The 17,177-nt window shown below is 35.9% G+C and overlaps 1 protein-coding gene across 1 annotated transcript in view; it reads left to right on the plus strand.

Annotated features, from left to right (window-relative positions):
* Positions 1-17,177, plus strand: part of LOC128687511 (probable glutamate receptor) — a 180,100-nt gene that overhangs the window by 35,326 nt on the left and 127,597 nt on the right. Inside the window, exon 3 of the mRNA XM_070083858.1 lies at positions 3,062-3,190. Coding sequence (XP_069939959.1) covers positions 3,062-3,190 — 129 coding nt within the window. The remainder of the gene's footprint in view (positions 1-3,061; positions 3,191-17,177) is intronic.

Below are 17,177 nucleotides of genomic sequence, written 5' to 3' on the forward strand. Positions count from 1 at the left end.
GGGGACTTTTGTATGTGATGTACTCAATATCTGCACTACTCAAAGTGAAAACTATGTCCAGTCTTACTGGTTGATCCTCTTCTCTCTCTCTGGTAGTGTCCCTTACATGTTGGTACATGAGGTTTTCCAGTAAAACCTTCATCATCTTACCCCGCCACGTTTCTGGGCCCCCATGTGATTCCAGGTTCTCTCAGTCAATTTCCTTGTGATTGAAGTCTCTCATAATCAGCAGCTTTGCCCTGCTTGCATGTGCCCTTCTGGCCACTTCAACCAGTATGTCAACCATCGCTATATTACTCACATCATACTCTTACTTGGCCTCCTGCTGTTCTGTGGTGGATTATGCATCACTGCAATTACCACCTTGGGACCTCCAGACTGAAGTGTTCCTTTTATGTACTCTCTTGCTTCTCTTCTGTCACCTCTCTCCAGCTCAACAAAATCCCATTGTTTTTTGATGAGCAGTGCCACTCCTCCACCCCCTCTGTTCCCTCTGTCTTTCTTCAGGATCTAATATCCCATTGGAAAGATGGCATCTGTTATCGTTCCTTTGAGCTTGGTTTCTCTGAGTGCTATGATGTCCGGTGGAGCCTCTTTGACTCTTTCGTGCAACTCCTCCCACTCATTCGTTATTCCATCAGCGTTGGGGTACCATACCTTCAGTTTCCTCTCCAACACTGTGTTCTGGGGGTTATGTGAGGGTGGAGGACCTGGCAGTGTGCTGTAAGATTCTACAGCATAGTGTGTGGGTAGGGGCTGTAAGTGTGGATTGTGGTTTGTGTTGTGATAGCGTGTTTGGTTGTGGGGTTCTACAGGTGGTTCTGTGTGTGCTTGCACTTGTTGCTTTGTCCTGCTCTGGTTGTCCTCTGCTGACTCTGTCCTCGTTTCTGTTTCTAGCCACTTTCGTTTCTGTGTCCTCTCATTCAGCAGCTGTCGTTCTGTTCTTGTTCTGTCTCCATCTAGGTACACTCTCATGTACGTTGACGATTCCTTTGCCATGGTTACTCTTGCAGGATCGTGTTCCATACTCTTTCTGTCTTGAAAATCTGTCTGACCAGCCGATTTCTCCTCTTCAAGTACCCCCCTATTCTCTGAAAATTTGCTATCTCAGTCATGTCCTCCTCGCCTATTTCTTTGATGATGTTTTCAATCTCCTGTTTTTGTTCCTGCCGTCTTTCATTTTGTGTCCTCCCCTCGCTTGCCTGAAGCCCATGAATAAACACTGACTTCTCCCTCTCCTCTTCCCATTGCCTTTTCCTCTATGTCTCTGGATTCCATTTGTACATGGCCACTGTGTCTCTTTTTTTCCTTTTACTTTTGTTGGTATGATCGTGCCTCTGCACTGGACCTATCCACCTCTCCACCTTCTCTCCCACTCTCTTACTGCTATCCTTGCTCCTAACAGCTTCCTGGCTTCATTCCTCGGCTTTGCTTGGTGGACTGGTAGGGCCTTAGCGTAAGTCATGTCTCCTTTCTTTCTATTGGGCTCCTTGTTCACTAGGGGTGTACCTGCTTCAGATGCTATGTCTCCTCTGGGCAATAGCCCTGTAACTTGCTTCAGCCTATTTACCTCACATTCTAAGGCTCATATCCTTGTTTCTGCGGCTTCGGCTTGTGACTTCCAATTCTTCTCCTCTACCTCCATCCTCTTGTCCGTTTTCGCAGAAAGCTCACCTAGTTTGCTCTCCCACCCTTGTTCCATCCTTTTTCATTGCTCTTCTATCCATTCTTCCTTACCAGGACCATCTTCCTCTGATCCCTTGAGCCTTCAACTTTCCCTCTGAGCGACCACTTTTTTATGGGTTAGGTATTGTAATGTGTGTGTGTGTTTGTGTGTGTGTGTTTGTGTATGTGTGTGTGTGCATGTGTGTGTGTGGGTGGGGGAGATTGCAAGCGGAGAGAGATGGGTAGAGGGAGGGGGGGTGACAGAGTGATGGAGAGGTGGAGAGTGGCACGTGTGTGTGTGTGTGTGTGTGTGTGTGTGCTAACCTTATTGCTCACCTAATTGTGGTTGCAGGAGTCGATTCATAGCTCAAGGTCCCGCCTCTTTACTGGTCACTACTAGGTCCACTCTCTCCTTGCTCCATAAGCTTTATCATACCTCTTCTTAAAGCTTTGTATGGATCCTGCCATGCACAAATCACTCACTGTATTACGAAAATAATCCCAGTTTTCATTAAATAGTAAATTTACGTTAAGGTGTAACACAATTTACGTTTTAAAATATGTTTCATTATATTGAAAAAATAATGAGATTTAGCAATAAAAAATTGAAAATCATGCTTGAAAAATCAATTATATCAAATATTACAAAGTGGAAATGGATATGGCGGTTTAGTAATGTTCAGTCACCTAAGAATTAACGTTATAAGCATAATGCACGTAAAACCTCACATTTATTTAATCTATATATGATATTTGTGGCTACAGTTTAGTGGCGAGAATGTTAACATTATATTCAATGTTTGTGACACAGGGTCTTAAAATTGTGTGCAAATATTCTTTAAAAATTCATGTCTGACTCTTAGATGTAATAGTTCTTATAATGAAAAACATTGTTCACAAATGTATGTGTTGCAAAATTTCTTTGGATTTACAAATGTGTAAGGAATTGCACATTCATATTGAATGAATATCTTTTGAAATATTTCACTTGAGTCATCCGGTGAAACTTCTGTTGGATTGTATAATATTTATATTTCCTCTCATGCTTTTGTTCCTAAAGATTCATTTCCTTGAGTCGTCGCAAATGTAACAATTCTCTGAGGTACTGGACATGTCTTACTTAAACTGGAGGTCAACCGAGTTCTCATAATACATTAAATATAAATTGAAAATAAACATACTCATTATATTAATATTTTCACAGGGCAATAATCAGCAACGTTTTTACCGCATCCAAAGCTTGAAGATTTCTTCGTCATTGTGGGCTCTTAAATTGCCACTTGTTTGTGATTATCACATTAAGCAATCGAATTACATTAAGATTATATAGTGGTACAGTGCACAAATATATACTTTTACATATTTAATTAGTAACGAGAGAGTGTACTCCTTACAGATGCAAAATGTACATACACCTGCCATACAGTCCCAGCGGAACTCAACCACTCTGGGTGGCTTCCTGGACACCAGGTCGAGGGTTTCTTTACACCTCAAACCTCCCGCTCTTTCCTGAAAAGTTCTCCAGGTAAGTTACATGGTATATTTTTGTACAATTGAGGATATACGTAAGAAAGTAAAGAACACAGTCTCGTCCAGATTAATTCTTAAATGAATATTATAAAACGAATTTACAAGTGCATTAAATATTCGGTCGAAGACCATATAATATTCAAAGGTTAGCAAAAAGAGCTGCATTTAAATATGGAGTAATAACACAATAATAAACATTAATACAAAAGTTATGAATCTAAAAGAGTGAATTAGTAAGATCAAAAGTAAACCGAAAATTGTCGAGGAGGCAGAAAACGTTTTTTATGGCCCGTGAACTAGATGAGTTACATTCACTCTGTTTTTGGAATCCCAGAGTGAAGTGTTCTGTGCTGGCTCAGTGACTTTTTTCCTGGCTCACTGTTCTTCAGAGAGACTGCTTATAAGTCTGTGAAGGATCGTTAACTATGACCGCTGTATATTCTTGTGAAAATAGTAATTAACAGATGTGTATCGGTCAGTGTGTGAACTGAGAAAGGTATACGATCTTGCATAACAACAGTTCCCTGTACGTCAGTGTATGCTACAGGAATAGTTCAGAGTGTAGCATGGGTTCCTTATGTAACTAAATATTACCGTAGAGGCCTCAAAGTGAATCAGGTTATCACAGAGACATTAATACCCAATTTAAAAAACAACTGCAAAGTAGGAATTAATAAAATCCAGCGTTGAAGAAAGCTGGTTTTTGATTGAAGAAAGGCTTAAGAGGCATTTTCCTGTTATATCACTAAAAATCTGAAACTATCAAGTGATCGGCGTTGGGTCCATTTATCACAGAAACACTGGTGCTTCACATTTTTCCATTTTTTCCATGCCAGGAAAAAAAAGGAAACTGGGACGTACACAGGTGGAAAGCATTTCATTTGTTCTACGTAAGACGGGACAGCGTTAAGATAGAAATAAGAACTTATGCAAGTAATTAAATAAGTATGATTTAAACTCAGGGAAAATAACATATTTTTTGTATAATGGTTTTAAAGGCACACAGATGTTATGTGCACATAAAAGTACAATATGTAGATTTAACCTAGTATGAGCCAATAAGTTAAAAACCGTAACATATTTCTGCTAAAAAAACACTTTTTGAATAATAATAATATTAATAATAATAATAATAATAATAATAATAATAATAATAATAATAATAATAATAATAATAATATCTTTATTACTACGAGTACAAGTAGAAGGAATGCAGAAAGCAGCTTGCTATGCAGAGCATATCGGGAAGTTAGGTCAATATTGATGCCACCCACACCATTCGACTAACACCCAGGTACTCAATTTACTGATGGGCGACCAGGGACAACAGATGTAAGGAAATACGCCCAGTGTTTCCACCATTGCCGGGATCGAACCATGGACCTCTCAGCGTGTGAAACGAGAGCTTTGCCTACCAGGCCACGGGCCATCGAAACACCTTTCACGGAAATCAATTCGATCAACAAAATTTCCTCAAAGAAAAGATTCCGTCCAGGAAAACACATGATACTGAAAGTTTAAAGCATATTTAGAAAGGTATTCTCCAGTTATTATACAGAATCCAACATAATTTGCATCTACACAGAAATATTTGATCAAGCCAGTTAAGTTCATATAACTCCTTTTGGATTATGAGACATTCAGACTCGATCCAAGGAAGAAGAGCATAAGTCCTGTTCCTTGAAATAAGAGCCACACACCGGCGTCAAAATAAAATAATACGCCATTTCGAAATTAAACCCGCCAAATTGTATCAACAAACTCCATTAATAATACTAACGACCTTCTCAAATTTTGAAGCTGATATCAAAAGAAGCCAATAGAAGCAATTTCAGAAAGTGACTATATAAACTTGAGAAGAGGGCAGCGGCACTTGTCAAGTGTCCAACCAACCTTAACTTGGTAATAGCTGATCAGGGTTCAAAATTTGAAGCTGATCAGATTAAGCTTTCAGAAATTATAAGGAAATGATTATAAAGGAAGTTACAGCAGTGTAAAAATTAGAGCACTGCTTCTAAATATATACTTTCTCAAGCACAGGACCGGCGCACTAAGATTTTGATCAAAAAAAAGACATTAAAGTCTCATTATTTCTGTTTTCGCAGTTCAATTCTGTTTAAAAATTTCTGCAATCCACTAAGAAAAAATTATCTGGTATCGTGTAATCTAAGAAAGTCCAAGTTGATAAATCAATAACATAAAAAAACTAGCAGGTACAAAGCCCGAATTCAATACAAATACAATTAGTATTAAAATACAACAGCCGTGAAGCGGCTGAATCCCACTAGGAAAGTCATTCTGTAATTATTACGTGGAAATTTATTAATAAAACTGACAATTTAAAACTCACGTAGATCAAAGTCAAAATTTCTTTTAGTGAAGTAGATCGACACTGAAAGTTTATCTGAGTCCTACAAAATTCCAAGATTGTTTTAACTTCATTAAAAGCTTAAATTTGCACATAAACAGCAGATAGTTATAGAATGTTATCCTTCTGATAAAAAAAAAATCAGTGTTATAATTATGAAGACAATAAAAAGTATTATTTAGTTAGTAAATGAAAATTAAAATCACTGTCTATTTAATAAAATTGGTAAATTGGAACTTACGGATCCCAATAACAAAGTGAACTTTGCAGTGTGAGAAAAACATCAGAGGTGAAAATTGGAAGCAGACCAGAAGAGGCGGTCTCAGGTTACCCCAAGAACTGAAAATATTTAAAGTTCGCTAACAAAAAAAAAAAATATTAGTGCTTTCATAAATGTGTCTTCACACAAAACGAAACTCAACCATTAAATATTGAAGCCATTCTGAAGAGGTAGACTTTAATATATTTAAAGTGACTAAGAGGAAATCAAATGTTCAAACTGTATCACACAAATATTGGCAAACGTGTTCCTGCAAACTTCAATCTGACTCAACGCCGTCGTTGAATGAGGAGGAACCTTCCTGAATGTTGGAAGATATGCAACAGAATATTCTTAGTTATCACATAAGTTCCATGATTCCGGGAACGAGCTGGATAACTTTGAACACATGGCACCTACATATGTTAATTGTTACTAGAATCTTATTAAAGTTGTCTTACACCTGCGTTGAAAATTTGAAGATGACTGGATGAGACCTCGTGTTATGATCGAAATAAAACGTAAAGTTAGAGGAAGAAAAATAAAATTAAATCAACCTCTTAAAAGAACGCTTTCAATTATTCCTAATAGTAAGTAGAAGTATTTCTGCCGCTGAGGCACCACAGGAACGGATCCCCGAATTGCATAACTCCAGCCTCCTGTACGGTAATGCACACGGAAATATTAATGTCGTTGTGGCATCAGTATATGTGAAGTGAATCACATTTGGTATTCACAAGTCATGGCATACGCACTAATAAACACTTCTTTTCAATGAAAATATTACTTTAGGACATATACAACCCTGAAGTAATTCAAACCTTCCACTAAGAAAAAGCAGCTGGTAAACCACACTTAAGAAAAATTCTTCTGTTATCTCAGATCATCGTACAATATCCCAGCAAATTAAGACTCCAGCATGTCATCACTTGACTTATTATCAGCGTTGAAAGGTGAGGTAATTATTATCAGAGTTGAAAGGCGAGGTAATTATTATCAGAGTTGAAAGGCGAGGTAATTATTATCAGCGTTGAAAGGCGAGGTAATAATTATCAGAGTTGAATGGTGAGGTAATTATTATCAGAGTTGAAAGGTGTGGTAATTATTATCAGAGTTGAAAGATTAGGTAATTATTATCAGCGTTGAAAGGTGACGTAATTATTATCAGAGTTGAAAGGTGAGGTAATTATTATCAGAGTTGAAAGGTGAGGTAATTATTATCAGCGTTGAAAGGTGAGGTAATTATTATCAGCGTTGAATGGTGAGGTAATTATTATCAGTGTTGAAAGGTGAGGTAATTATTATCAGCGTTGAAAGGCAAGGTAATTATTATTAGCGTTGAAAGGCGAGGTAATTATTATCAGCGTTGAAATATTAGGTAATTATTATCAGTGTTGAAAGGTGAGGTAATTATTATCAGCGTTGAAAGGTGACGTAATTATTATCAGCGTTGAATGGTGAGGTAATTATTATCAGCGTTGAAAGGTGAGGTAATTATTATCAGCGTTGAAAGGTGAGGTAATTATTATCAGCGTTGAATGGTGAGGTAATTATTATCAGCGTTGAAAGGCGAGGTAATTATTATCAGAGTTGAAATATTAGGTAATTATTATCAGTGTTGAAAGGTGAGGTAATTATTATCAGCGTTGAAAGGCGAGGTAATTATTATCAGCGTTGAAAGGCAAGGTAATTATTATTAGCGTTGAAAGGCGAGGTAATTATTATCAGCGTTGAAAGGCGAGGTAATTATTATCAGCGTTGAAAGGCGAGGTAATTATTATTAGCGTTGAAAGGTGAGGTAATTATTATCAGCGTTGAAAGGTGTGCTAATTATTATCAGCGTTGAAAGGTGAGGTACTTATTATCAGCGTTGAAAGGTGTGGTAATTATTATCAGCGTTGAAAGGTGAGGTAATTATTATCAGCGTTGAAAGGCGAGGTAATTATTATCAGCGTTGAAAGGTGAGGTAATTATTATCAGCGTTGAAAGGTGTGGTAACTATTATCAGCGTTGAAAGGTATGATAATTATTATCAGCGTTAAAAGGAGAGGTAATTATTATCAGCGTTGAAAGGTGGGGTAATTATTATCGATGTTGAAAGATATGGCAATTATTATCAGCGTTGAAAGATGTGGTAATTATTATCAGCGTTGAAAGGTGTGGTAATTATTATCAGCGTTGAAAGGTGTTGTAATTATCAGCGTTGAAAGGTGTGGTATTTATCAGCGTTGAAAAGTGTGGTAATTGTTATCAGCGTTGAAAGGTTTGGTAATTATTATCAGCGTTGAAAGGTGTGGTAATTATTATCAGCGTTGAAAGGTGTGGTAATTGTTATCAGCGTTGAAAGGTTTGGTAATTATTATCAGCGTTGTAAGGTGTGGTAATTATTATTAGCGTTGAAAGTTGTGGTAATTATTATCAGCGTTGAAAGGTCTGGTAATTATTATTAGCGTTGAAAGGTTTGGTAATTATTATCAGCGTTGAAAGGTGAGGTAATTATTATCAGCGTTGAAAGATGTGGTAATTATTATCAGCGTTGAAAGGTGTGGTAATTATTATCAGCGTTGAAAGGTGTGGTAATTATTATCAGCGTTGAAAGGTGTGGTAATTATTATCAGCGTTGAAAGTTGTAGTAATTATTATCAGCGTTGAAAGATGAGATAATTATTATCAGCGTTGAAAGTTGTGGTAATTATTATCAGCGTTGAGAGGTGAGGCAATTATTATCAACGTTGAAAGGTGAGTTAATTATTATCAGCGTTGAAAGGTGTGGTAATTATTATCAGCGTTGAAAACTGAGGTAATTATTATCAGCGTTGAAAGGTGGGCAATTACAATTAGCGTTGAAAGGTGTGGTAATTATCAGCGTTGAAAGGTGAGGTAATTATTATCAGCGTTGAAAGCTGGGTAATTATTATTAGCGTTGAAAGGTGTGGTAATTATTATCAGCGTTGAAAGGTGAGGTAATTATTATTAGCGTTGAAAGGTGTGGTAATTATCAGCGTTGAAAGGTGTGGTAATTATTATCAGTGTTGAAAGGTGGGGTAATTATTATCGACATTCAAAGATGTGGTAATTATTATCAGCGTTGATGTATGTGGTAATTATTATCAGCGTTGAAACGTGTGGCAATTATTATCAGCGTTGAAAGGTGTGGTGATTATTATCAGCGTTGAAATGTAAGGTAATTATTATCAGCCTTGAAAGATGTGATAATTATTAAGAGCGTTGAAAGGTGTGGTAATTATTATTAGCGTTGAAAGGTGTGGTAATTATTATCAGCGTTGAGAGATGAGGTAATAATTAGCGATGAAATGTGGGGTAATTATTATCGACGTTGAAAGATGTGGTAATTATTATCAGCGTTGAAAGATGTGGAAATTATTATCAGCGTTGAAAGGTGTGGTAATTATTATCACCGTTGAAAGTTACAGTAATTATTATCAGCCTTGAAAGGTGAGGTAATTATTTTCAGCGTTGAAAGGTGAGGTAATTATTATCAGCGTTGAAAGGTGAGGCAATTATTATCAGCGTTGAAAGGTGGGGTAATTAATATCAACGTTGAAAGATGTCGTAATTATTATCAGCGTTGAAAGGTGTGGTAATTATTATCAGCGTTGAAAGATGTGGTAATTATTATCAGCATTGAAAGGTGTGGTAATTATTATCAGCGTTGAAAGGTGGGGCGATTATTATCAGCGTTGAAAGGTGAGGTATTTATTATCAGCGTTGAAAGGTGTGGTAATTGTTATCAACGTTGAAAGGTGAAGTAATTATTATCAGCATTGAAAGGTGTGGTAATTATTATCAGCGTTGAAAGGCGAGGTAATTATTATCAGAGTTGAAAGATTAGGTAATTATTATCAGTGTTGAAAGGTGAGGTAATTATTATCAGCGTTGAAAGGCGAGGTAATTATTATCAGCGTTGAAAGGCGAGGTAATTATTATTAGCGTTGAAAGGCGAGGTAATTATTATCAGCGTTGAAAGGCGAGGTAATTATTATCAGCGTTGAAATGCGAGGTAATTATTATTAGCGTTGAAAGGTGAGGTAATTATTATCAGCGTTGAAAGGTGTGGTAATTATTATCAGCGTTGAAAGGTGAGGTAATTATTATCAGCGTTGAAAAGCTAGGTAATTATTATCAGCGTTGAAAGGTGAGGTAATTATTATCAGCGTTGAAAGGTGTGGTAACTATTATCAGCGTTGAAAGGTATGATAAATATTATCAGCGTTGAAAGGAGAGGTAATTATTATCAGCGTTGAAAGGTGGGGTAATTATTATCGATGTTGAAAGATATGGCAATTATTATCAGCGTTGAAAGATGTGGTAATTATTATCAGCGTTGAAAGGTGTGGTAATTATTATCAGCGTTGAAAGGTGTTGTAATTATCAGCGTTGAAAGGTGTGGTATTTATCATCGTTGAAAGGTGTGGTAATTGTTATCAGCGTTGAAAGGTTTGGTAATTATTATCAGCATTGAAAGGTGTGGTAATTATTATTAGCGTTGAAAGGTGTGGTAATTATTATCAGCGTTGAAAGGTGAGGTAATTATTAGCGTTGAAATGTGGGGTAATTATTATCGACGTTGAAAGATGTGGTAATTATTATCAGCGTTGAAAGATGTGGTAATTATTATCAGCGTTGAAAGGTGTGGTAATTATTATCAGCGTTGAAAGGTGTCGTAATTATTATCAGCGTTGAAAGGTGTGGTAATTATTATCAGCGTTGAAAGTTGTAGTAATTATTATCAGCGTTGAAAGATGAGATAATTATTATCAGCGTTGAAAGTTTTGGTAATTATTATCAGCGTTGAGAGGTGAGGCAATTATTATCAACATTGAAAGGTGAGTTAATTATTATCAGCGTTGAAAGGTGTGGTAATTATTATCAGCGTTGAAAACTGAGGTAATTATTATCAGCGTTGAAAGGTGGGTAATTATTATTAGCGTTGAAAGGTGTGGTAATTTTCAGCGTTGAAAGGTGAGGTAATTATTATCAGTGTTGAAAGGTGGGTAATTATTATTATCGTTGAAAGGTGTGGTAATTACCAGCGTTGAAAGGTGTGGTAATTATTATCAGTGTTGAAAGGTGTGGTAATTATTATCAACGTTGAAAGGTGGGGTAATTATTATCGACGTTCAAAGATGTGGTAATTATTATCAGCGTTGATGGATGTGGTAATTATTATCAGCGTTGAAACATGTGGCAATTATTATCAGCGTTGAAAGGTGTGGTGATTATTATCAGCGTTGAAATGTAAGGTAATTATTATCAGCCTTGAAAGATGTGGTAATTATTAAGAGCGTTGAAAAGTGTGGTAATTATTATTAGCGTTGAAAGGTGTGGTAATTATTATCAGCGTTGAGAGATGAGGTAATAATTAGCGTTGAAATGTGTGGTAATTTTTATCGACGTTGAAAGATGTGGTAATTATTATCAGCGTTGAAAGATGTGGTAATTTTTATCAGCGTTGGAAGGTGTGGTAATTAGTATCAGCGTTGAAAGGTGAGGTAATTATTTTCAGCGTTGAAAGGTGGGGTAATTAATATCAACGTTGAAAGATGTCGTAATTATTATCAGCGTTGAAAGGTGTGGTAATTATTATCAGCGTTGAAAGATGTGGTAATTATTATCAACATTGAAAAGTGTGGTAATTATTATCAGCGTTGAAAGGTGGGGCGATTATTATCAGCGTTGAAAGGTGTGGTAATTGTTATCAACGTTGAAAGGTGAAGTAATTATTATCAGCATTGAAAGGTGTGGTAATTATTATCAGCGTTGAAAGGTGGGGCGATTATTATCAGCGTTGAAAGGTGTGGTAATTATCAGCGTTGAAAGGTGTGGTAATTATTATCAGCGTTGAAAGGTGTGGTAATTATTATCAGCGTTGAAAGGTGAGGTAATTATTTTCAGCGTTGAAAGGTGAGGTAATTATTATCAGCGTTGAAAGGTGGGGTAATTATTATCAACGATGAAAGATGTGGTAATTATTATCAGCGTTGAAAGTTGTGGTAATTATTATCAGCGTTGAGAGGTGAGGCAATTTTTATCATCGTTGAAAGGTGAATTAATTATTATCAGCGTTGAAAGGTGTGGTAATTATTATCAGCATTTAAAGGTGAGGCAATTATTATCATCGTTGAAAGGTGTGGCAATTATTATTAGCTTTGAAAGGTGTGGCAATTATTATCTGCGTTGAAAGGTGAGGTAATTATTATTAGCGTTGAAAGGTGAGGTAATTATTATCAGCGTTTAAAGCTGTGGTAATTATTTTCAGCGTTGAAAGGTGAGGTAATTATTATCAGCGTTGAAAGGTGAGGTAATTATTATCAGCGTTGAAAAGTGTGGCAATTATTATCAGCGTTGAAAGGTAAATTAAATATTAGCGTTGAAAGGTGTGGTAATTATTATCAGCGTTGAAAGGTGTGGCAAGTATTATCAGCGTTGAAAGGTGAGGTAATCATTATCAGCGTTGAAAGGTGTAGTAATTGTAATCAGCGTTGAAAGATGTAATTATTATCAGCGTTGAAAGATGTGGTAATTATTATCGGCGTTGAAAGGTGTGATAATTATTATCAGCATTGAAAGGTTAGATAATTATTATCAGAGTTGAAAGGTGGGGTAATTATTATCGACGTTTAAAGATGTGGTAATTATTATCAGCGTTGAAAGATGTGGTAATTATTATCAGCGTTGAGAGGTGTGGTAATTATCAGCGTTGAAAGGTGTGGTAATTATCAGCGTTGAAAGGTGTGGTAATTGTTATCACCGTTGAAAAGTGTTGTAATTTTTGTCAGCGTTGAAAGGTGAGGTAATTAATTTCAGCGTTGAAACGTGAGGTAATTATTATCAACGTTGAAAGGTGAGGAAATTATTATCAGCGTTGAAAGGTGGGGTAATTATTATCAACGTTGAAAGATGTGGTAATTATTATCCGCGTTGAAAGGAGTGGTAATTATTATCAGCGTTGAAAGGCGCGGTAATTATTATCAGCGTTGAAAGGTGAGGTAATTATTTTCAGCGTTGAAAGGCGAGGTAATTATTATCAGCGTTGAAAGATGAGGTAATTATTATCAACGTTGAAATGTGGGGTAATTATTATCAACGTTGAAAGATGTGGTAATTATTATCCGCGTTGAAAGGTGTGGTAATTATTATCAGCGTTGAAAGGTGTGGTAATTATTATCAGTGTTGAAAGGTGAAGTAATTATTATCAGCATTGAAAGGTTTGGTAATTATTATCAGCGTTGAAAGGCGAGGTAATTATTATCAGCGTTGAAAGATGAGGTAATTATTATCAGCATTGAAAGGTGGGGTAATTATTATCAGCGTTGAAAGATGTGGTAATTATTATCAGCGTTGAAAAGTGTTGTAATTATTATCAGCGTTGATTGGTGTGGAAATTATCAGCGTTGAAAGGTAAGGTAATTATTATCAGCCTTCAAAGGTGTGGTAATTATTAACAGCGTTGAAAGGTGAGATAATTATTATCAGCGTTGAAAGGTGTGGTAATTATTATCCGCGTTGAAACTTGAGGTAATTATTTTCAGCTTTGAAAGGTGAGGTAATTATTATCAGCGTTGAAAGGTGTGGTAATTATTATCAGCGTTGAAAGATGTGGTAATCATTATCAGCGTTGAAAGGTGAGGTATTTATTATTAGCGTTGAAATGTGTGGTAATTATTATCAGCGTTGAAAGGTGAAGTAATTATTGTCAGCATTGAAAGGTGTGGTAATTATTATCAGCGTTGAAAGGTGTGGTAATTATTATCAGCGTTTAAAGGTGTGGTATTTATCAGCGTTGAAAGGTGTGGTAATTATTATCAGCGTTGAAAGGTGTGGTAATTATTATCAGCGTTGAAAGGTGTGGCAATTATTATAAGCGTTGAAAGGTGTGGTAATTAATATCAGCGTTGAAAGGTGGGGTAATTACTATCAGCGTTGAAAGATGTGGTAATTATTATCAGCATTGAAAGGTGTGGTAATTATTATCATCGTTGAAAGGTGGGGTAATTATTATCAGCGTTGAAAGGTGTGGTAATTATCAGCGTTGAAAGGTGTGGTAATTATTATCAGCGTTGAAAGGTGTGGTAATTATTATAAGCGTTGAAAGGTGTGGAAATTATCAGCGTTGAAAGATGTGGTAATTGATATCAGCGTTGAAATGTGTGATAATTATCATCAGCTTTGAAAGGTGTGGTAATTATTATCAGCGTTGAATGGTGTTGCAATTATTATCAGCGTTGAAAGGCGTGATGATTATTATCAGCGTTGAAAGGTGAGGTAATTATTTTCAGCGTTGAAAGGTGTGTTAATTATTATCAGCGTTGAAAGGTGTCGTATTTATTATCAGCGTTGAAAGGTGTTGTGATTATTATCAGCGTTGAAAGGTAAGGTAATTATTATCATCCTTAAAAGGTGTGGTAATTATTATCAGCGTTGAAAGGTGAGGTAATTATTATCAGCGTTGAAAGGTGTGGTAATTATTATCAGCGTTGAAAGGTTTGGTAATTATTTTCAGCGTTGGAAGGTGAGGTAATCATTATCAGCGTTGAAAGGTGAGGTAATTATCAGCATTGAAAGGTGGGGTAATTATTATCAGCGTAGAATGGTGTGGTAATTATTATCAGCGTTGAAAATATGGTAATTATTATCAGCGTTGAAATGTGAGGTAATTATTATTAGCGTTGAAAGGTGTGGTAATTATTATCAGCGTTGAAAGGTGAGGTAATTACCATTAGCGTTGAAAGGTGTGGTAATTATTATCAGCGTTGAAAGGTGACGTAATTATTATTAACGTTGAAAGGTGTGGTATTTATCAGCGTTGAAAGGTGTGGTAATTATTATCAGCGTTGAAATGTGAGGTAATTATTATTAGCGTTGAAAGGTGTGGTAATTATTATCAGCGTTGAAAGGTGAGGTAATTACCATTAGCGTTGAAAGGTGTGGTAATTATTATCAGTGTTGAAAGGTTAGGTAATTATTATCAACGTTGAAAGATGTGGTAATTATTATCAGCGTTGATAGATGTGGTAATTATTATCAGCGTTGAAAGGTGTGGCAATTATTATCAGCGTTGAAAGGTGTGGTGATTATTATCAGCGTTGAAATGTAAGGTAATTATTATCAGCCTTGAGTGGTGTGGTAATTATTATGAGCGTTGAAAGGTGTGGTAATTATTATTAGCGTTGAAAGGTGTGGTAATTATTATCAGCGTTGAGAGATAAGGTAATAATTAGCGTTCAAATGTGGGGTAATTATTATCGACGTTGAAAGATGTGGTAATTATTATCAGCGTTGAAAGATGTGGTAATTATTATCAGCGTTGGAAGGTGTGGTAATTATTATCAGCGTTGAAAGGTGTGGTAATTATTATCACCGTTGAAAGTTACAGTAATTATTATCAGCGTTGAAAGGTGAGGTAATTATTTTCAGCGTTGAAAGGTTAGGTAATTATTATCAGCGTTGAAAGGTGAGGCAATTATTATCAGCGTTGAAAGGTGGGGTAATTAATATCAACGTTGAAAGATGTCGTAATTATTATCAGCGTTGAAAGGTGTGGTAATTATTATCAGCGTTGAAAGATGTGGTAATTATTATCAGCATTGAAAGGTGTGGTAATTATTATCAGCGTTGAAAGGTGGGGCGATTATTATCAGCGTTGAAAGGTGAGGTATTTATTATCAGCGTTGAAAGGTGTGGTAATTGTTATCAACGTTGAAAGGTGAAGTAATTATTATCAGCATTGAAAGGTGTGGTAATTATTATCAGCGTTGAAAGGTGTGGTAATTATCAGCGTTGAAAGGTGTGGTAATTATTATCAGCGTTGAAAGGTGTGGTAATTATTATCAGCGTTGAAAGATGAGGTAATTATTTTCAGCGTCGAAAGGTGAGGTACTTATTATTAGCGTTGAAAGGTGGGGTAATTATTATCAACGTTGAAAGATGTGGTAATTATTATCAGCGTTGAAAGTTGTGGTAATTATTATCAACGTTTAGAGGTGAGGCAATTTTTATCAGTGTTGAAAGGTGAATTAATTATTATCAGCGTTGAAAGGTGTGGTAATTATTATCAGCATTTAAAGGTGAAGTAATTATTATCAGCGTTGAAAGGTGTGGCAATTATTATTAGCTTTGAAAGGTGTGGCAATTATTATCTGCGTTGAAAGGTGAGGTAATTATTATTAGCGTTGAAAGGTGAGGTAATTATTATCAGCGTTTAAAGTTGTGGTAATTATTATCAGCGTTGAAAGGTGAGGTAATTATTATGAGCGTTGAAAGGTGAGGTAATTATTATCAGCGTTGAAAGGTGTGGCAATTATTATCAGCGTTGAAAGGTAAATTAAATATTAGCGTTGAAAGGTGTGGTTATTATTATCAGCGTTAAAAGGTGTGGTAAGTATTATCAGCGTTGAAAGGTGAGGTAATCATTATCAGCGTTGAAAGGTGTAGTAATTGTAATCAGCGTTGAAAGATGTAATTATTATCAGCGTTGAAAGATGTGGTAATTATTATCGGCGTTGAAAGGTGTGATAATTATTATCAGCATTGAAAGGTTAGATAATTATTATCAGCGTTGAAAGGTGGGGTAATTATTATCCACGTTGAAAGATGTGGTAATTATTATCAGCGTTGAAAGATGTGGTAATTATTATCAGCGTTGAAAGGTGTGGTAATTATCAGCGTTGAAAGGTGTGGTAATTTTCAGCGTTGAAAGGTGTGGTAATTGTTATCACCGTTGAAAAGTGTTGTAATTTTTATCAGAGTTGAAAGGTGAGGTAATTATTTTCAGCGTTGAAACGTGAGGTAATTATTATCAACGTTGAAAGGTGAGGAAATTATTATCAGCGTTGAAAGGTGGGGTAATTATTATCAACGTTGAAAGATGTGGTAATTATTATCCGCGTTGAAAGGTGTGGTAATTATTATCAGCGTTGAAAGGCGCGGTAATTATTATCAGCGTTGAAAGGTGAGGTAATTATTTTCAGCGTTGAAAGATGAGGTAATTATTATCAGCGTTGAAATGTGGGGTAATTATTATCAACGTTGAAAGATGTGGTAATTATTATCCGCGTTGAAAGGTGTGGTAATTATTATCAGCGTTGAAAGATGTGGTAATTATTATCAGCGTTGAAAGGTGAGGTATTTATTATCAGTGTTGAAATGCATGGTAATTATTTTCAGCGTTGAAAGGTGAAGTAATTATTATCAGCATTGAAAGGTTTGGTAATTATTATCAGCGTTGAAAGGTGGGGTAATTATTATCAGCGTTGAAAGATGTGGTAATTATTATCAGCGTTGAAAAGTGTTGTAATTATTATCAGCGTTGAGTGGTGTGGAAATTATCAGCGT

The sequence above is a fragment of the Cherax quadricarinatus genome, chromosome 11, assembly GCF_038502225.1.
Source record: "Cherax quadricarinatus isolate ZL_2023a chromosome 11, ASM3850222v1, whole genome shotgun sequence".
Taxonomy (NCBI): domain Eukaryota; kingdom Metazoa; phylum Arthropoda; class Malacostraca; order Decapoda; family Parastacidae; genus Cherax; species Cherax quadricarinatus.